The following is a 22,376-nucleotide window of genomic DNA, read 5'->3' as shown; positions in this document are numbered from 1 at the left end:
TGCGTCAGTGCATTCTATGTCTTTCACCGCCGGGGTAGGGCTAGGTGGATGCCCTTGGGAAATCCTGCCACCGGAGTCTTCAAACAGCATAAGAGACTGCTGCATAACTTGAGGCTCAGACAGTTTTCCTGGTATGCATGGGGGTGATGTGACAGACTGATGGGCTTGGTTTTCAGGTGCCATCTGTGCGCTTTCTGCAGAAGACTGGGTGGGAGATAATGTGAATGTGCTGGATCCACTGTCGGCCACCCAATTGACTAATGCCTGTACCTGCTCAGGCCTTACCATCCTTAGAACGGCATTGGGCCCCACCAAATATCGCTGTAAATTATGGCGGCTACTGGGACCTGAGGTAGTTGGTACACTAGGACATGTGGCTGTGGCAGAACGGCCACGTCCTCTCCCAGCACCAGAGGGTCCACTAACACCACCACGACCATGTCCACGTCCGCGTCCCTTACTAGATGTTTTCCTCATTGTTACCGTTCACCACAATAAGAAAAATATTATTTGGCCCAATGTATTGAATTCAAATTCAGGCCTTTTTTTTTTACAGACACCTAACACTATCTGGCTATCTATTTAGGTACCGTATTACACTAATAAAGGCACAGCAGTAACGACAGATTTAGCTGAATATAAATTTGAGACCTAGTATTTAGGCACTGGGTGACAGGTATACGTTTACACACAGAATTAGACTTGGAAATGCACGGTAGCGTGTGTGTGAATTTATTGAGAATGACTCTATCTGCACCTTGAATCTAATATACCCTTTTAGGGATAGATTTAAAGTAGGCCTGATACAGTAGAAACCACGTGTTTAGAGAATTGCTAAATTGGGAATTGTATTTTAACCCAGAACAAAAACTGTGCTTTGACGGACACTAAATAACTAGACCAGCCACAGCAATAACCACAGATTTTGATGAATATAAATTTGAGGCCTGTTATTTAGGCGCTGGGTGACATGTATACGTTTACAGACAGAATTAGACTTGGAATTGCACAGTAGCATGTGTGTGAAGTTATCAAGAATGACCCTATCTGCACCTTGAATCTAATATACCCTTTTAGGGATAGATATAAAGTAGGCCTGATACAGCAGAAACCACTAATTTAGAGAATTGCTAAATTGGGAATTGTATTTCAACCCAGAACAAAAACTGTGCTTTGACGGACACTAAATAACTAGACCAGCCACAGCAATAACCACAGATTTAGATGAATATAAATTTGAGGCCTATTATTTAGGCGCGGGTGACAGGTATACGTTTACACACAGAATTAGACTTGGAATTGCACAGTAGCGTGTGTGTGAAATTATTGAGAATGACCCTATCTGCACCTTGAATCTTATATACCCTTTTAATGAATAAATTTAAAGTAGGCCTGATACAGCAGAAACCACTAATTTAGGAAATTACTAAGTTGGGAATTGTATTTCAACCCTGAACAAAAATTTATCCTTTGCCAGACAGCAGACAGTATTACAATTGGCTAGCCACAGCTGAAACACCAGATTTATGGTACTGCTATTTTGGCAATTGTATTTCACCCCTCAATAAAATAGCAAGCACAGCCAAGCCCCTGATGTAGGGTATAGCCAAAAAATAACCACACTATTGATGGTTAAATGCACTTGGTGACAGCTTGCCCCTGATGTAGGATATAGCAAAAAAAAAAAAACACACACTATTGATGGTTAAATTCACTTGGTGACAGCTTGCCCCTGATGTAGGATATAGCCAAAAAATAACCACACTATTGATGGTTAAATGTACTTGGTGGCAGACACAAAATGGCTGCCGATCACCCCAGAAAAAAGTGACTGAAAAACGCTCTGGGCAGCCTAAAAACAGTGAGCAATTGAATAGCAGCAGTTCAATGATCCACAGCTGCAGATCGATCACTGAATTAAGTCTTTTAGAGGAGTTAATCACTCCCTAATCTCGCCCTAACGTCGCAGCTGCAACCTCTCCCTACACTGATCAGAGCAGAGTGACGTGCGGCGCTACGTGACTCCAGCTTAAATAGAGGCTGGGTCACATGCTGCACTGGCCAATCACAGCCATGCCAATAGTGGGCATGGCTGTGACGGCCTATTGGGGCAAGTAGTATGACGCTTGTCGATTGGCTGCTTTGCAGCCTTTCAAAAAGCGCCAAGAAAGCGACGAACACCGAACCCGAACCCGGACTTTTACGAAAATGTTCGGGTTCGGGTCCGTGTCAAGGACACCCCAAAATTCGGTACGAACCCGAACTATACAGTTATGGTTCGCTCATCCCTAATGACAGGTGTTTAGATAGTCAGAGCTGCTTCAAAAAGCGGAAAGTCACATTTTTTTACCATAGTTTGTAAATGCTATAACTTTTACCCAAACCATTTTTTTTTTTACCCAAACATTTTTTTTTATCAAAGACATGTAGAACAATAAATTTGAGAAAATTTTATATATAGATGTCATTTAAAAAAAAAAATTTACAACTGAAAGTGAAAAATGTCATTTTTTTGCAAAAATTTCATTAACTTTCGATTAATAACAAAAAATGTAAAAATGTCAGCAGCAATGAAATACCACCAAATGAAAGCTCTACTAGTGAGAAGAAAAGGAGGTAAAATTCATTTGGGTGGTAAGTTGCATGATCGAGCAATAAACTGTAAAAGTAGTGTAGTGCAGAAGTGTAAAAAGTGGCCTGGTCATTAAGGGGGTTTTAGCTAGGGGGCTGAAGTGGTTAAGAAAGTGCCCATGTTCAATCCTATCAATCTAAGGTTGCACCCATTCTAAGTCCTTATTCAGATAATATTTAAGTAGAACGTTCTGTGATGGACGGACTTTCTTCTCCTGCCTTAAACAAAGAAGCATTCTTGAGATAAGAGACGCAAGGCAAAGGAAATGGGGGGAAGGGGGATTATATAGAGTAAGTGACGATGTGTGCAACACTAAACTAAAACCACAGGGCATATAATATAATTTGGGTTTTAACAAAATTACTGTACTGTATGATTATAATATGTATATTGTCTTCTTATAAGAGTTGATTAATCACAGAGTGAAGACCAGAAGATATTGGAAAAAGTAATTCAATAGTGACAGACCATTAGCAATTCTGGGTGTGGTGTGGATATCTGTTTCCAGGAAAGCTGTGTTTGTCTGTGCTACAAGTTTTGGAATGTAACAAAGAAATTGTTTGACTAGATTGAAAGATGAATGATTCAGTGGAATATGAATGAGTGTGGCTTTGAATTGTAAGAGGAGTTGAAAAAATGTACAAAGACAGATGTTTTAGCAGAGCTGTGTGTGCAATTCAGTTTTTATGTGTAAGAGCGAGGTTATGAGCTGTTTGTGAAAATGAGTACATGAAAATGTGAATAACATGCGCATTGAGAATTGTATTTTATTTTTCTTGGAAGTTTTAGTTTTTTATTGGTGCCAACAGCATTGATCAAGCTGTACATTTTTATTTATTGAAGTCAATGAAAAGTTTTTATGGGCCCTTTGTGTGTTCATGTCTGTATTGTCCGATCTGTTTGTTTCAATGTTTGGAGTTATGTGTTATATGTTAAGTGTTGTGCTTAACATCAGAGCTCTGTTCTTATGGGCAGCTGACTAAAAGGGGTCGACCTAAGATGCCTAAGAGTGGGAGGAAGGAAAATCTGAGCCTTCTATGTGAATTAATGGGGTTTTGACAAAACCCTTCAAAACTGACTCGGTACCACTCGAGACCATGGACAGGGAATACATCACAGATCATGTATTTAGCATTATACTAGATTGCCCAGTCAGTCTGTTGGGGAGAGATTTGTTCATTAAGCTTGACTTGCAGGTATCAGCAAAGAATCAGGGCATAAGAGTACACTCAGGTCTTATTCCAATCTCTACACCGGGGCCACTGATTCTTGCAAACATACAGGACCACCCAGAACTTAATAACATTAATCCTGCATTATGGTCCTCAAATGAATATGACACAGGATTCATAGATTGCACATTTTACACAGCTACTGTGAAACCAGGTGTCATCTCAGTATATCAGAAACAATACCCACTGTCAAAAGAGGAACTTGATGGACTTAGGCCAATGATAGAAGAATTCCTACATAAGGGAATCCTGGAAGAGGTGATTTTACCCTACAGCACGCCCGTGAATCCAGTGACAAAGGAAGATGGTACTACCCGCTTTGTACAGGATTTAAGGGCCATCAACAACATCATTGTGCCTAATAGCCCCTGTTGTACCTGATGTCACTCAATTAATATCTGCCATTCCAGCAGACGCTGTTTGGTTCAGTGTGATAGATCTGAAAAATGCATTCTTTTCTATCCCAGTTGATAAGATAACCAGACTACTTTTTGCTTTTTCCTTTGACAGACGTCAACTGACCTGGTACAGAATGCCCCAGGAATATGCTGTTTCACCTGTAGTGTACAGCATGGTGCTCCAAGCAATGTTAAAACAATGGTCTCCCCCCCCAAGGTTCTGTGCTGCTGCAATATGTCGATGATTTGTTACTGTGTAGCATGTCAGCAGAGGCCAGCATTCAGGATGGTTTATCACTGTTATAATGATTGTCAGGATGTGGTCACAAAGTGACACTTAAGAAAATGCAATGGTGTAAAATGCAGGTTGAATACTTGGGCTTTGTCCTCACAAAAGGTGAAAGGAGAGTCAGTGTAGAAAGAGTCCAGTCTATTGCGGGTTTGGTCACCCCGCACACCAGGAAAGAAATGTTCTCTTTCCTTGGTATGATAAACTACTGTAGACAATGGATTCCTGATTGCTCCTACTATGACAATGTTTTGAGGCAAGCCACTCTGGACGAAAATCCAGATTTGATTAAAAGGTCTTCTGAAATGTACAATGCATTTGATTATTTGAAATGTTTACTCATGTTGTGTCCAGCGCTGGGCCTCCCTGACTATAATATGCCCTTCTACATGTTTGCACGCCAAAATTGTAAAACCATGGCGGGTGTACTGACACAAGAAAATGGAGGCAAGTTGCGTCCTTGTGCGTTTTTTCTCAAAGGTAATGCCCACCCCTGTTAAAGGGATGCCGGCCTGTCTGTGTTCTCTTGCAGCCTGTGCTATGATGGTAGAGTTGACAACTTCTTTCACAATGTGACATTACACAATTTTGCACACCACTCATGATGTTGTGGGCCTACTCAGGGGCAGCCACACTCAATACAGCAGGCAGCTGAGCTCATTGCACTCACTAGGGCATGTATTTTACATACTGATAGTAGGTACACAGATGGGGTAGTGTGAGACGATGGTATGATTTGGCAGAGGAGAGGATTCACGGCAGCAGATGGTAAGGATCATGTCTCACAGGGCAATGCGCTGGCAGATGAGGTGGCGAAACGAGTGGCCAAATGCAACCTCACAGGTTTGTCTAACTATTGGGAGATGCCATGTCTGGCGCCTCCAACCCCTGAGATGTTGCAAATGCTTACTGATCTTCAGTGGTATGCCACTGAACAGGAACAGTAAGACTGGTGTTATCCAGTATTGCTGAAAAATCCTAAGACAGGATTATTCTGTAAAGAGGGGAAGATATGAATTCCCCAACACAGTGCTTCCATCTTAATAGCACATTTCCACGGAGTAGGACATAAATAGCATTGAGATACTCTTGGGTAGGCCTTTCCCCACACCATGGGCAAGACGCCCCCTGGTAGTGCAGGAAGGGGACTTGGACCTGATCAGAGAGGGGTATGTTACTAATCTGATCAAGGTCCTCAGTAACACTGAAGAAAAAGTTGGTTGCTTGCAAGTCTCCTTCTCTTTCACAGGAACCAACCCATCCATTCCGGGTAGGCGACCAGGTGATGATCAAGATCTTAAAGAAGGGAAAGGAACCAGGAAGCTTCACCTACGGACCACCCACCGAGGTAGTCGCGATCACCAGAACAGCAGTCCTCGCTGAACAGTCGCCCACGTGGAACCACGCCACAAGGATTAAGTTGGTGAGGTACTAACGGGGGCAGACAGCCCTGACCTCCAACAAGGCCCAGAGGTACTAATGGAGGCAGACAGCCTTGACCTCGAAGAAGATACAGAAGGGGTGCTAATGGAGGCAGACAGCCTTGACCCCCAACGGGATGACGCAGTCAGGAAATTCCTCGAGATGGCTGAGATACAGTGCCTTAATACTTGCATTTTTGTGTCTCCTACTTACTGTCCCACGACTGTGGAACAGACAGACATACTTGAAAACGGAATGCAGAGGGGAAGACAATCTGTGGAAGACAAAGGAGAACTTATGGCTGTACCTGGCCAAAACTCTGAACTTAACAGATTTCTGTCTCCGAACCACTTTATCTGCATCTAACATTTTGGAGACATGCCTGGTAGCAGTCCCCACCCCAGTAGATGTATGGACGGGGCTCCTACGTTCCCAATGGAATGACACAGACTTGGAGGGTCACGATGTTAGATATGGATATATAAATCCTTATCATGCTTGCTATAACTGTCATACATATGATGGAAATAATCACAGGTCAAAGTAATAATCAAAGTAATATGATGGAAATAATCACAGGTCTTGTTACAGCGGCAGAAATATGTTATAATTTCACCTGTGATGAGACATTATTGCCTCCCTGCATACAAGCAAAAATGCAGAACAAGAGTAAGCCAAGTATTTGTGATAGAGATCTAGGTAGTTGTAAAAAGATAGTATCAGAAAAATATATGCAATGTAATATTACCAAAATAGTACCATCCCTAGATAAACATGTACCTCTACCAACAGGATGGGTATTGGCCTGTGGAAATTCTAGTTACACGTACATACCGGCCAATATTACAGAGGGACCCTGTACAATAGCTAGGTTGACATTAGCAATGATATCACTATTCCCAGCAATGCAGACACGACACACGAGCGAAACTTCCCTACAGCTACCGGAAAATTGTGAATCTCCTCTCTAGAGCAGAATATATGGGTACCAGGGTTGGCCATATATAACCACAGGACAATATCAAAACTTGCCTATTTTATGGTAAAACAAATAAATTTCACTAGTGCAATTCTGCAAGATATGCTGTTAGATATACAATCACATAAAAAAAGCTATCTTGCAGAATAGGGCAACTAGTGACTATTTATTGCTTCAACATGGTGTAGGATGTTCAGCGTTCGCAGGGATGTAATGTTTCAATTAATCAGATCACTCCAGTGGAATAAAAGATAAAATAGGCCAATTAGAAGAGATGATAAAACATATAAAACAAGATGTTGACCAAGGTTGGTGGGACTGGCTTTTTGGCTGGATATCTAACTTTGGTCAAATAAGATATGTTTTAGGAGTGGTACTCGCTGTGATCGCTGCAATAGTGTGTCTCTGCTGTTGTCTACAATGTGTGCCCTCCCTTTTTGCCGTATGTAAAACTGTGGCCGAAAGAGGGGTACACTCAACATTCCTCTATACTCCAGTAGAGGTAGAAGAGGTAAACACAACCTCAACAAAGCCTGAGGATTATACTCCTGAAGGGTATATGGAATATCTAAAGGCTTACAAGCAAACCAAGGGAGAACAGAGAAGGAACCATATAGTATAAGATATATATATAAGGTTCTAAAGAGGGGATTGATGGGATATAGGTAACTCCATTTTGTCTTTCTAAGTAAACGTGTATTATGGATTACATCTGACCAGTACATCTGTTTCAAGATCTCCCTTCCCCCTTTGGAATGTGAGAAACTTCCTGAGCGGTTTCAAGATACCCAAACATTTCTAAAGTTTGAACAGTTTCACCTTATAGGGTCATCATGGTTTTAAATGCATGGTAGCCTATGTGTCCATACCTGATTGGTCAAATGCTGTTACTATGAGTCATCTATTATGTAAATGCAGAGCTCATGTGTATGCATACTATAGGTTGAGATAAATGCTAACATATGATTGGATGTAAAGAAAGTTCAACCCCTCCTATATCAACTGTTGCTCCCCTGCAATTAAACTAGAGTGAATTGGAACAAGGCACATATCTGGTCTTCATTCTTATTCACCCTCCTGGTACCAGTCCAAGACTTAATCCAAGCTTACTACCGAGATCATTTACAGGGACACTAAGGTAAAGGGGTCCGATATTGCCCATCAGACAGCACCCCAAAAAGCCCTTTTCAGGGCTGCTACATCAGTCTGCTTTTTATATATATATATATATATATATATATATATATATATATATATATTGCAGTTGACTGCCCGTGTGTGAGAGGCTGCAGGCTCAGTCACAGACATTACTGTGTGCACACCATTCATACAGGGTGTGACAGAAAATACCTCTCAGATAAAAAAAAATTATATTTAATATTTTTCTATGATATAATTACAGTTGCAAGCCAGTGTGTGTCAGGCCCACACAGACTGTATTATGGCCACTGGCTAGTGGCTAGGCCTCCACTTATACCGTTACAGGGTGTCACTCACTCACAAATACCTCGCAGTTAAAAAAAATATATATTTAATATTTTTCTGTGATATAATCACAATTGCAAGCCAGTATGTGTCAGGCCCACACAGACTGTACTGTGCCCACTGCCCACCACTTATATAGGGTGGCACAGTACCTTGCACGCATAGTAACACTTATCTAATAAAAAATGACAGACAGAGGCAGGCCACGCCGAACGGGCCGTCGTGTTCGTGGTTCTGTGATTTCCACTGGCCCTGGAATAATGCCCAGTGTTCAGAGGCCACGTACCCTGAACCCAAAAAATTCAGAGAAAATAGTTGACTGGCTTACACAGGACACCCAATCTTCAACAGCTTCCGCTAAGAACCTTGACGCACCATCCTCCTCCAGCTCAGCTTTGGTCACCTGCTCTCAAGTTACCACTCTCCCGCCCGCCGCCACTACCACCACAGCCACCACAGCCGCTTCACTTGATCCCTCAGAGGAGTTATTTACACATCAGTTGGATGAAATGAGTGATGCGCAACCATTATTGCCAGAGGATGGAGATAACAGGGATATGTCTCAGTCAGGCAGCATTACACACATGGACGTACAGTGTGATGATGATGATGATGTTGTACCCGCTGCTGCTTCCTTTGCTGAGGTGTCAGATACAAGTGAAGTGGTTGATGATGACGATGTGTCCGTGGATGCCACATGGGTGCCTGGGCTCAGACGCAGTGACCGTGGCGTGGATTCAAACAAAGGGGAGGGAGCCAGCGTTTTTTTAACCATCTCCCCGTTCGAAAAATCTATTTAATAAATGGACCCCAGATTGGGGACGTAACAGGGATTAAACTGATGAGAAGAGAGAACTACAGAAAATAGCACTCATATCGGGTGGGACAGTAAATTGCACGGCACAGACGCAGTGACCGTGGATTCAAACAAAGGGGAGGGAGCCAGCGTTTTTTTTAACCATCTCCCCGTTCGAAAAATCAATTCAATTCACCTTTCCGGGACCCTTGGTGTTGTACGTGGCTGGGTGGAGGAAGAAACCTTCAATGACATCAACGGGACATGGCTAGCTTGGTATCCAACCTTGTACAAATGGGGAGTTTGCGGTTGGGCAAATGGACTGTTTGCGGTTGTTTGCGGTGCATTAAAAGGGGAGTTTGGTCTGTCAATGTCAGTAAAGCGGGCGTAACCCTTACACTACCTGATCGATACAACATCATACCTGATCGTATACACACACTGGATGTTTTAAACCACGTTGTTAAAAAAAAATGTGATTGTTAGGTGATTTATGCCCTTTATGGATTAAAATTCAACTCTGCGTCAACTATGTAATTTTCCATGGGAGTTTTGCCATGGATCCCCCTCCGGCATGCCACAGTCCAGGTGTTAGTCCCCTTGAAACAACGTTTCCATCACTACTGTGGCTAGAAAGAGTCCCTGTGGGTTTTAAAATTCGCCTGCCTATTGAAGTCTATGGCGGTTCTCCCGGTTCGCCCGTTCGCGAACATTTGCAGAAATTCGCGTTCGCCATTCGCGAACGGAAAATTTTATGTTCGCGACATCTCTAGTCTTGGCTAGCAACCCAGCGGTGCTTGAATGGTTGACTCGGTCATTCACTTCGTCCCAAGTAACATCAGACACCCCAGCCAAGAGTCGGTGGGTTTTTCAGACACAACCCTTAGTTGGCATGGCCCAGGAGCAGGCCCTGTGCCATCACCTGTCCTCAACCTGCCTCTGTCCTTTTCTGTTACCTCAGCCAGACAAGTATTATATGCTGTGGGCTCAGCTCCACTATACAGCGAGGACGAGCTACTAGAGGACAGTCAGCAGCTACTGCCCAGATAAGATCTCCGGTAGGCTGGCAAGTAGTGATGAGGAAAATGGCATGGGAGCTGGTGTTGCGAGTTGTCAGGCTCCTGGCTTGGAGACCGTTGAGGAGGACATCAGAGACATGTAGACAGTACTCGATGATGATGTAGCCGATCGCAATTGGGATCCTGGTGACAATGGAGTTTCAATATCATCGAGAGAAGAGGGTGGCAGCTAGCGCGTGAGGCAGCGAAGAAGCCAGCAAGTCGGTAGCGTGGGCAGGAGTCAACAGGGTGGAAGCAGTGAAAGGTCGGGGGCCAAACATGCCCGGGGTAGACCACCCGCTTCGCAGGAGCCTACCTGCCCGGAAAGTAGTGGTGCAGGGTTTCATAGAGGCAGCGGCGGTAGCAGTCACTCAGTGCAAAGTGTTGGGGGTAAAATCACCTACTCATGGGTGTGGCAGTTTTTGTTAAGCCACCAGAGGAGGTGAACATGGCCATTTGCCGAATCTGTGGGCAGGAGGTGAAGCATGGCCAGGGTGCCAATGTTGGCACCATGGCCCTGCGTCAACATATGCAGCCACACCATAAAGTGGCCTGGGAGAACCGTGGCTCCAATGTGGAAGATGAACGTACTCCTGGCCAAGTTGCTGGTGCTGAAGTCCCTCCCTTTCCAAGTGGTGGACTCTGCACCTTTCAGTGAACTGATAGCTGAGCAGAGGTGGAGAGTCCCAAGCCATCATTTCTTTTTCAAAAAGGCAGTACCAGCCCTGCACACATATGTAGAACAGAAGGTGGGCCAGTCCTTGAGCCTGTCGGTGTCTGCCAAAGTGTACGGCAGCGCCGACGTGTGGAGCTATAACTACGGTCAAGGACAATATATGTCCTTTACGGCCCGCTGTCTGAATGTGGTTCCTGCCCAGCCAAACCAGCAACTTGGCCAGGTGACGCTGCTTCCGCCTCCACGTTCTCATGCTGTTCATCCTGCGACAATGTCTGCCTCTGCCTCCTCATCCACCACTGTGTCCTTAGCCTCCACTGCAGGGACAATTCACAGTGCTTCTCCAGCATACCACATGTGCAGGGCACGGCGGTGTCACGCTGTTCTGCACCTCGTTTGCCTGGGCGAACAGAGTCACGCAGGGGAGGAACTGATCCGTATCCTTCATCAAGAAATCGAATCTCTGCGACAACTCAAAATCGGAACCATGGTGATAGACAACGAGAAGAACATTGTGTTGGCGCTGCGTCAAGGAAGGCTGAGCCATGCGCCCTGCGCCCTGCACGACGCATGTGTTTAATCTGGTTTTTAAGCGTCCACTCATCTGCAAGACATCCTAAAAATGGTCAGGAATTTTTGCATGCACTTAAGCCACTCGTACACTGCAAAGCACACCCCCTTTGAGCTGCAGCAGCTGAACGACTACTGTGCCCACGTTCAGACCCTAAAGGTGGGAATAAATGTGCCCCCGTGCCTAAGGCTGAAGATTCCCTGAGATGGTGGAAAGAGTGAAAGAGGCAGCCTGCTTCCTCAGATCCTGGAGGAGGCAGGTGTCTCTCTAACAGCCTAGACGGTACACAAAAATGAAAACCAAAAACCAACTTATCTTGTAGCAGAGCAGAAACAGCGAATCCACCTTTTCACAGAGAAAGATAGAATCTATAACCCGGACTGGACACTGGGAAGAGGTGTAATTTAAACTCACAGAAACGACCCCACCCAGTGCACCTGAAGGGAGGCGGATACAGCTCAACTCCCAGCCAAAAACAAACAAAAAACGACACACGTGCTGCCAACCTGGCAGACCTCCGCACATAACCAGAGCAGGGCATGACAGTACCCCCCTTCTAGGCGTGTCCTCTGGACACCCAGGCCCAACTTTATCAGGGTGGGACCTGTGAAAGGCCCTCACCAGTCGGCTGGCACTAACATCCACAGCCGGAACCCACATCCTCTCCTCAGGGCCGTATCCCCTCCAGTGTACCAGATACTGAAGAGAACCCCGAAGAACACGTGAGTCAAGAACCCTAAAGATCTCGAACTCTAAATTGTCATCAACCAGAACAGGAGGAGAAGTCAATGGCGATGGTTCCACCAGTTTCACATATTTCTTCAGTAAAGACCTGTGGAACAAATCATGATCGGATTCTCCAGATCTGCCGAAGATCCAGACGAAACGCCACTGGATTGACAACCGCAGATATTTTGTAAGGTCCAATAAATCTTGGACCCAGTTTCCAAGATAGTACTCTCAGTTTAATATTTTTAGTAGATAACCACACCAGATCACCCACACACAGGTCCGGACCAGTCACACGTCTCCTGTCAGCCATTCACTTATACCTCTCATCCATCCTCTCCAAATGAACTTGGATCCTCCGCCAGATAGAAGGCAAGGCAGAAGAAATCTCTCCTCCTCTGGCATCTCAGAGGAACCAGTCCCAGAAAAGGTACCAAACTGAGGATGAAAACCGTGGACTCCTGCCTACGGTTATTCAAAGAAAACTCTGCTAGAGATAAGAATAAGGACCAGTCCTCCTGGTTCTCAGCCACAAAACACCTCAAGTAGGTCTCCAGGTTTTGGTTAGTACACTCTGTCTGCCTATTCGACTGCGGATGAAAACCCGAAGAGAACGAAAGTTGAACACCAAGGCAAGAGCAGAACGCCCTCCAAAACCTGGAAACAAACTGCGTGCCCCTTTCAGAAACCACATCCGAGGGAATGCCATGTAATTTCACGATGTTATCAACAAAAACCTGAGCACGAGTCTTAGCATTGGGCAGACTAGATAACGATACAAGGTGAGCCATTTTACTAAAACGGTGCACAACCACCAAAATCACCTTTTCCCAGAGGAACTCGGCAGATCAGTAATAAAATCCATAGACAAGTGTGTCCAAGGACGAGATGGAATAAACAAAAGAAGAAGTGAACCAGAAGGTCGAGTGTGAGCAACCTTTGACTGTGCACAGGTCTCACAAGCTGCTACGTAATCCTCAACACTCTTACGTAACCCGGGCCACCAGAACCTCCGAGAAATAAGATCAAAGGTGAACTTGCCACCAGGATGTCCACCAAGGACAGTATCGTGATGTTCCTTGAATACCTTGTATCGCAGTCCAGCAGGAACAAACAACCTCCCTGGGGGACAAGAATCAGGAGCCCCCTCCTGGGCTCCCAACACCTCCATCTCCAACTCCAACTCAGGGTACAGAGCGGAGACAACCACCCCATCAGCCAAGATCCTCCGAATCACTTCCCCCAGGAAAACTACGAGACAAAGCATCTGCCTTCACGTTTTTAACCCCCGGGCGAAAAGTAACCACAAAATTTAACCTAGTAAAGAACAGTGACCATCTAGCCTGTCTAGGATTTAGACGCTTGGCGGACTGCAGGTAAGCTAAATTCTTATGATCAGTATATACCATAATGAGATGAGACGCCCCCTCCAACCAGTGACATCATTCCTTAAAGGCCAATTTGATGGCCAGCAATTCCCTATCTCCTACATCATAATTCCTCTCGGCGACCGAGAGCTTCTTGGAAAAGAAAGCACATGGACTCCATTTGCCAGGAGATGAACCCTTCGACAACACTGCTCCAATCCCCACCTCTGATGCATCGACCTCCACCACGAATGGCTGAGACACATAGGGCTGCATCAGAATGGGAGCAGATGCAAAACATTCCTTAATAGCTGAAAAGGCCTGCAATGCCTCATCCGACCAGAAAGAAAAGTCAACGACTTTCCTAGTCATATCGGTCAACGGTTTTACAATGGTAGAGTAGTTAAAGATACATTTTCTATAATAATTGGTAAACCCCAAAAACCGCATCAAAGCTTTCTGATTCTCCGGTCGGTCCCATTCTAGAACCGCCCGGACCTTTTTCGGGGTCCATACGAAAACCAGAGTCAGAAAGTAGATATCCCAGAAACGGAAGCTCCTGAACAGAAAACACACATTTCTCCAATTTAGCATATCATTTATTCTCCCAAAGGATTGACAAAACCTGTCTCACGTGATCCTGATGGGTCTTCAGATCAGGAGAGTAAATCAGTATGTCATCCAAGTAAATTGCAATGAACCTTCCCACCAAATTATGGAAAATGTCATTGACAAAACGCTGAAACACCGCTGGCGCGTTAGTTAACCCGAAAGGCATAACCAGATTCTCGAAATGACCCTCGTGCGTGTTGAAGGCCATTTTCCACTCATCCCCCTCCTTGATTCTGATCAGATTGTAGGCCCCTCTTAAATCTAACTTGGAGAACACCTTGGCTCTAACAATTTGATCAAAAAGGTCAGAAATCAAGGGAAGGGGATACGGATCACGGACCGTAATGAGGTTTAATTCCCAGAAATCCAAACAAGGTCTAAGCGATCCATCCTCTTTCTTTACAAAAAATAAACCAACTGCGACCGGAGACTTAGATGGCCTAATATGACCCTTTGCCAAACTCTCGGCAATATACTTCCGTATGACCTCTCTTTCGGGTTGAGAAAGATTGTATAGCCGAGACTTTGGCAACTTAGCCCCTGGAATGAGATTAATTGGACAATCATAGTCACGATGAGGAGGCAACTCCTGAGTCCCACCCTCCGAAAAGACATCCGCAAAATCTGAGAGATACTGAGGTAAAACCATAGTATACACCCCTGAGATAGATGCACTAAGACAATTGTCCGAACTAAATTCACTCCAAAATTCACTCCAACCAGTGATCTGCCTTGCCTGCCAATCTATATATATATATAAGGGTTATGTTTTATCAACCACGGTAAACCTAAGACCATAGGAGCAGGCAAGTCCTTCATGACAAAACAAGAAACATGCAAATCACCCACCCATAACCGAATACCATGAGCAATATGAGTGAGACTCCTTTGAGAAAGAGGGGAAGAATCAATTGCGAACACCCGAATCTCTCTTTCTAAAGTACTTAAGCCCAGATTTTGAAGAAAAAGAGAATCAATAAGGTTTACCCCAGCACCACAGTCAATGAATACTTCAAAATTACATTTTCCTGAGTCTAGCGCCACCATAGCTAGAAGGAGAAAACTAGTATTGCAAGGAGATTGCATACCTGCTTGCTCCGACACCCCATTCACACTACCAACAGTTAGGGATGTTTTTTTTTCTTTTCTTTATGTAAACCTCTTTGTGTTTCTTTTGTTAAACCGTAAGTTGATGATAAAGGACAAGCATAAACAAAATGACCACTCTCTCCACAGTAATAACATAGCTTATGCAACCTCCTAAAGTTCCTATTACCTGAACGGAAAGACACCTGACCCAGCTGCATGAGTTCCTCCCCTACCCCAGAATTACATGTCATATTACCCTGGGGAACCGGTGAGACAAAACCACTAACAGAAGGAATCCCTCGCGTGGAAGGAACCTTACACCTCTCTCTAATGCGTCTATCTAACCGTACTGCTAAAGACATAGCATTCTCCAACGTATCCAGATACTCATGAAAAGCGAGGGCATCTTTCAATCTCTCAGACAACCCCTAACAAAACTGACTACGTAGCGCGGGGTCATTCCACCATCGAGAACCGATCTGGGTCATCATAAGTTAATCCCAAGGCTTAAAAAAATTCATCCACTAACCGGAGGGCCATAGAACCGGTCGGCAGAGAAAATGCTCAGGACTGTGTGTCCCCTTTAAGCAGGGAAATGATTATCCCTACTCTCTGACTCTCATCACCAGATGAAGACAGCCACAGCTGAAAATACAGCTTGCATGACTCTCTAAAGCGGATAAAGTCATCCACACCCCCTTAAAATCTATCAGGGAGAGCGACTCTAGACTCCCCATAAATTTGACTTCCTCCTATAGCACCTGATGCCAGAGCATTCTGAGACCGTGCAACAGAATTACGCAGATCAGCAACCTCTAGGGATAATCCCTGCATGCGATCAATTAATGCATCAATTGACTCCATCTCAAAGCAGCTGAGAAATGGCAGTCTAGGTAGACCTCCGCACATAACCAGAGCAGGGCATGACAGGACCAGATCATGGTGGAAACTGGCGACAGCACGAAGGGGAGCTTTGCAGCGATGACCCCAGGAGTGTTGTGTTTGTAGGATCCAGTTCTGGAGTGAACCAGAAAATAAGAAAAAGCACCAAGAACCTGCTTTAAGGAACTCAAGGCACTATAAGTGCGGCTTTGCACCACACTGTTGGAGTGGCATTTGGACATACAATAACGCTCCAAGTACAGTTACATTGTGGTGTACGGGCTGCAAGCTTAGGCTACTTTCACACTCGCGTTTGGTGCGGATCCGTCATGGATCTGCACAAACGCATCCGTTCAGATAATACAACAGCATGCATCCGTTCAGAACAGATCAGTTTGTATTATCTTTAACATAGCCAAAATGGATCAGTCTTGAACACCATTGAAAGTCAATTAGGGACAGATCCGTTTTCTATTTTGCCATATTGTGTCAGTGAAAACGGGTCCATATCCATTGACTTACATTGTGTGTCAGGACGGATCCGTTTGGCTCAGTTTCGTCAGATGGACACCAAAACACTGCAAGCAGCGTTTTGGTGTCCGCCTCCAAAGCGCAATGGAGACGGAAGGTAGCCAAACTGATGCATTCTGAGCGGATCCTTATCCATTCAGAATGCATTAAGGGCAACACTGATCTGTTTTGAACCGCTTGTGAGTTCCCTGAACGGATCTCACAAACAGAAACCAAAATGCCAGTGTGAAAGTAGCCTAATGTATAGCCCTAAGGGACTCTCTCTGGCTGCTCATAGGGTGTTCTATGCTGGGAGCTGGAGTAAGGATTAAAGTCACAAGAGACAGACACCATTTCCCTGTGGATTACAAATAGTATTGCACAATACTTAGGGTGCATGCCAACGAGGAACTCGCCCAGGAACATACAAGTGCAGCTAGGCTGCTTAATGGACTTTGGGGAAAACATCACATTTACTGGTTTATTGTTAGACAGAGTTACATTTACTGTTGGTTTATTCTCTGTGTACCAATCAGTTTTATATATTCTCAGCTTCTTGTTCACTACATTGTTCTGTAAACTCAACTGCTGGGAAAAAACCATTGTCTGTGTCTGTGTGGCATCGTGTTCCATCTGTACCTATGGGCCCAGCCCTCGGTCTTCTTTCAGATGCATCAGATTAGATCATCCATGCTGCCTCACCCAAACCTTGACACAAGAGACTGGTTTATTTTGGCTACCTGTCTCAGCTACTATTGTGATGCTGCCACCCGCCTGATGCCACACATCTGATGCAAAGTTCTCCTTCTTACACCCACCATCATCAGCGGGTACTGTTACTGCCACCCACATCCCCACTCTGTCAACGGGTGACTCTGTGGTCTCCTGATGCTGCTGCCACATCACCACTATGTGGTCTCCTCATGCTGCTGCCACCAACACACTATGTCACCTTGCCACTCTGTGGTCTCCTCATGCTGCTGCCACATCACCACTCTGTGGTCTCCTCATGCTGCTGCCACATCACTACTTTGTGGTCTTCACATGCTGCTGCCACCTCACCAATATATCACTGGGCCACTATGTGTACTTCTCATGCTGTTCCCACCCTCCCCACTCCAAACCTGGGCCACTATTTTGCCATTTTGGGCTGGTGGACATCATTATTTATTTGACCCTTCTTCTGGTCTGTCAGAAGGAAGGAAAAATGAAAAGCATAACGGATCCTGTCTATGTAGCAGCTGTAAGGCCTGTATGACATGGTCCCTATATTGCATTAGAATTGGCTTATGATTTGGTAGCCAAAAGCAGGAGTGGGTACAAAACACAGAAGAGATGCAAATATTCTATTCACATGTCATCTCTGTTTTGGATCCACTGCTGGTTTTTTTGGGCTATAGCAATACTGATGGATTACTGACTAAACGCTGACCGAGTGAAGATGGATGTCCGACAGACAGGATCCATTTTTTGAGGTTATTGCTCTGACGGATCAGAGGAAGGGCAAAATAATCTGTGACATCAACACAAACTTACTGCTGACACCCTCACCACTCTGTCGGGGGGTTCTACTTGTATGAGCATTTAATAGAACAGGTTCTGTAGACATCTATGTGGAATCAGCTGACAATGGTGTAAAAGGAGTGCGCTTCTTCTTGGTGCTGACAGTGACCTGTAAGGCTCAGTTCACACTTGAGTTACTTGGTCAGTTTTGGCCCCGTAACTGCCCAAATAAGTGAAGTCGGCAGTGATTCTAAGAGAAATGCCTGTCATCTGCATGTCATACTGACTTACAGTATTGTTTCACTACTAAAGCAGACTCCCTATGCGTGTTACTGCAAGGCACAGTGTTCTACACCACTATACAGGCTCTCTGAAGCCAGAAAATAGCTGTCTTTTAACACTATTTGCCACAAAAAAAATTCGGATTGAATAGAATATTTTCTGAAAATTGGGCAAACTGGCCGAATCGAATTTCTGAGAAATTCGCTCATCTCTATCTATGATGAGACAACCCCTTTAACTCAAATATAGCAATGAAAGAGTGAAATGCACAATGTGTAACCTACCTTCTTTAATGACTGTAGTAATTGTCATGACATAGATGTCATAGTTATCACCCTTCTCAATGGTCGTCAGTGTTGCCTTGTAGACTGAAAATGAAATAAATCTAATCAATTCCTAAGATTGCATGAACTTCACATGATAGATTTTATTCACAACAGGCATGCTGTTATCACAGTGGGCGTGGAACCACTGAGTCAGCCAACAGATTTGACTTTGGGCTAATCCTAAGGGCATCATCATGTCAGTCCCCTGACAAGATCTGATATACAGGGATCTGAACTTTACTGTAGGGGAACCACCAGACCACTGCCTTCTGGAGTGTGTGATTGAAAGCTAACCCATGGGGTTCAAACACTGGTAAAACCATAGTCAGGGACTGGCACACCTTTGCAGGGAGCTAACAAGTCTATGTCTATGAATATGTAACTATATGAAAATCACATTGTAATGATCTCACCATAATCCACAGCAGGTTCACAAGCCTTATGTAATCGATCAAGAGCCTTCACCTCACCAAGCTGTTGCTGCATAAAGCAACTCTCTGAAAAATGAATAAGAATGGATTTCAATATTCTAAACAAAATTTTGCATATGGAAAAGATACCAACAAATACTTGGTGTATAGACCATATGAACCAATTACTCTTTCAACAAAAATATCCAGACTAGAGAGTCCCACAACTGGTAAAACCACATCATTGTTATGTCCTCCATTACCTCCTGCACAGTGACACAAATCTCCCTTGCAGATCTTGCCCAGAAGTTTGCTGCCTTCCTCCAAGTGGTAGAATTTAGTGCACCGGTTTTCTGATTGGTAGAGAAAAATTACAAAAAAATGGATAAAAACAATGGATTAAGAAGATTTCTTGAAGAGTCGATTATTAGGGGTTGATTGGTGTTTTTATGAGGTTATGAAAAATAGGACAATGTTAATGGGGTTTTCTCACCATAGCCTGCACACCGTTAAGCTGATCACCTCTGGTCCAGGAAGTTGAGACAAGCTACCTAACATATTTCAGTTCAGGGAAAATATACACATGGATGGTCAACCATGTAGTACATAGTTGGTCGAAATCCACAAGAGAAATGGAGTTCTAATGGAGAAGTTCTGTGTTGTCGAATTGCTTGTTAGAAATATTTTTGCCAATCCCAGTGTAAACCCAGAACCATCCTCAAGTCTCATATGACTTAAGACCATTATTATAGAGGGCCTTAGGACATAGGTTGACACTTGAAAAAAATAATTTCAAACGTTCATTTTAATCTTTGGTGACTTAAGTTAAAGGGGTTCTACAAGATGATGAACCCTTGTTTTAATGGGCAGGCCTTGTGCATAAAAAAAAAAACAATACACCTTTCAATAGCACACCCATGCCAGTTCAGAGCTCCAGTCTCCTATGCTTCCAGACCCTGCAGGACCAGAAACATGATGTGCTATCTACATGCAAGTCACCACCACCAAACAATCAATACCTTCAGCGATGACATGTATAAGGTATCTCTGAGCTGGTGCTGGACCCAAAGCGCAGTTGAAAGGCGAGTGTTTTTTTTTGTTTCTTAGGGTTTTTATTTTACATACAGTATGTACCAAACCCGGACATTTAAACAAGGGTTTGCATATGTGACCTTCCTTACCTCCTCTTGATTCATGATATCCCAAGAAGCATGGCACAAAATACCCAGCTTTGGACAAAAATACTTTACTCAGTCGCAATAGAGAGTAACGCTAGAGTAATTTTTTTCAAAGTAGGTTGATCAACAGCACTCAACCCTTAGTCCAATAGGAACATAAGGAAGAAGGAATGTGTACAATTATATTAGAAATAACAATAACATTTTTCATAAAAATGTAAGGATATATATTTTTTTAAATGTCTATTTATTTTTTCTAAGAAATTATGTATCACATGAGTGACTAAGCAATGTAATTTTTCATGGCTTTGGTATTAGTAAAGGGGCTACTGTGACTAGGATCTTACCTGGAGTGTAATAATCGTACACTGTGACAGATCCAGGCTGAATAAGTCCTATTTGAAAGTACTGATGAAGGTGGAATTTCAGACATTCATCTTTGGTGTGAGAAATCTAAGATGAATAACGAATAAAACAACTCAAAAATAAAAAATCTTTATGAAATGAGAAATGAAGACTTCTAAAAGGTATTTGTGGTTGTTGAGACTTTTTTTCAAAAATCTTTCCGCCAATACGTCCAAGACTATATATCCAGCTTATTATGGACAGAACAGCAAGTTGTGATGGTAATCCACACCCCACTAATGGGGCATTCCCAACCTGGACATTTATGCCATATCCACAGAATATTAAATGTCTGATGAATGTGGGCCCCACTTATGTCAAGAACACCACTGATCCCTTGGTGAGATGACTCTGAGAATGTCCCACTTTAGACATCTAGGCCACAAAAGGTAGCTCAAAATAGAAAAGGAGAGGTATAGAAAACCTAATTCCATATACCCTATTAGGGGATTCCTATTAGGAGATTACAATAGCACAAGACTCTCTAATGATCTCATGATCGAGGAGTCCTTTTAGATAAAAGGTATTGTCCAAAGGTTGTTGACTCAAAGGCACTCATCTCCATGTGACATATTGAGATGCCTTCCAAGACCCCCTATATAAGCCAGGCAGAAGGTTCATTCTTACAGAGGTTCACACTCTGGCAGACCTGGCCCATGCATGCAAATACAAGCAACTTCTTACATGGTCAATGTAGATAATCAATGTGCCTTTATCAAAAGCGCCTTTGTTGATTTCAAAGTTGGAGATATTTCTGTCCACTCCAGTTTTAAGCTGTAAATAAAGAAAACACTCACATTTTAAAATCATGGAAACATCACATAGAATATCCAAGAAGATAACAGACATTTAGATCCATAAACATATGTATGTGACCTTCAAATCACATGGACTCCAAATGAAAACTAAAGATTTAAGACTAGAGTTTAGCGGACACCTGGATGTTCAGGTTCGGCCTAACTTGAAAAAAAAAGTTTGGGTTCGGGACACGAACTTGACTCGAACTTGACCCCGAACCCCTTTAAAGTCAATGGGGACCCGAATTGTGGCCACTAAAATGGCTCTAAAATAGTCCTGGAAAGGGCTAGAGGGCTACAAAAGGCATCAAAATGTGCTTAAGAGCATGGCGATTGTTCTGCAAACAAATATGGATAGGGAAATGACTTAAAATAACATAAAATACAGAAAAATAAAAAATAAAAATCTGGATCTATGAGTAGGAGGTTGAGGAGGTGGTGGATGTGTTGGTGTAGGTTAACGTGGTGATGTAGGTGAAAGCGGCAGTGAAGGAGGAATACGTAGCCAACACTGATTTGTGTTGTTTTTATTTTAAAATTGGGGTATCCCCCAAAATATTGGGACATATAACAAAATAAAACAAGGAATAAGTGCACTTGAGTACAAGAATGGATGGTTGAGGCTGGTATAAATGTCTATTCTGCACAAGGTACGGACAAGTCCTGTGGGATCCATGCCTGGTTCATTTTAATAAACGTAAGCTTGTCCACGTTGGCTGTGGCCTGTGATAATGCTCTCTGCCATGCT

At 43.7% G+C, this 22,376-nt stretch overlaps 1 protein-coding gene across 1 annotated transcript in view; it reads right to left on the bottom strand.

The window, feature by feature from the left end:
• Window positions 1–22,376, bottom strand: part of LOC122925556 (venom factor-like) — a 482,939-nt gene that overhangs the window by 31,307 nt on the left and 429,256 nt on the right. The window contains exons 44-48 of the mRNA XM_044276914.1: window positions 21,516–21,605; window positions 20,774–20,879; window positions 19,512–19,601; window positions 19,252–19,335; window positions 18,797–18,880 (exon numbers count right to left, since the gene is read on the bottom strand). Coding sequence (XP_044132849.1) covers window positions 18,797–18,880; window positions 19,252–19,335; window positions 19,512–19,601; window positions 20,774–20,879; window positions 21,516–21,605 — 454 coding nt within the window. The remainder of the gene's footprint in view (window positions 1–18,796; window positions 18,881–19,251; window positions 19,336–19,511; window positions 19,602–20,773; window positions 20,880–21,515; window positions 21,606–22,376) is intronic.

Source organism: Bufo gargarizans, chromosome 2 (assembly GCF_014858855.1).
Source record: "Bufo gargarizans isolate SCDJY-AF-19 chromosome 2, ASM1485885v1, whole genome shotgun sequence".
Classification (NCBI taxonomy): domain Eukaryota; kingdom Metazoa; phylum Chordata; class Amphibia; order Anura; family Bufonidae; genus Bufo; species Bufo gargarizans.
The sequence above is the reverse complement of the archived record's forward strand: the minus strand, read 5'-3'. Positions and strand labels throughout refer to the sequence as shown.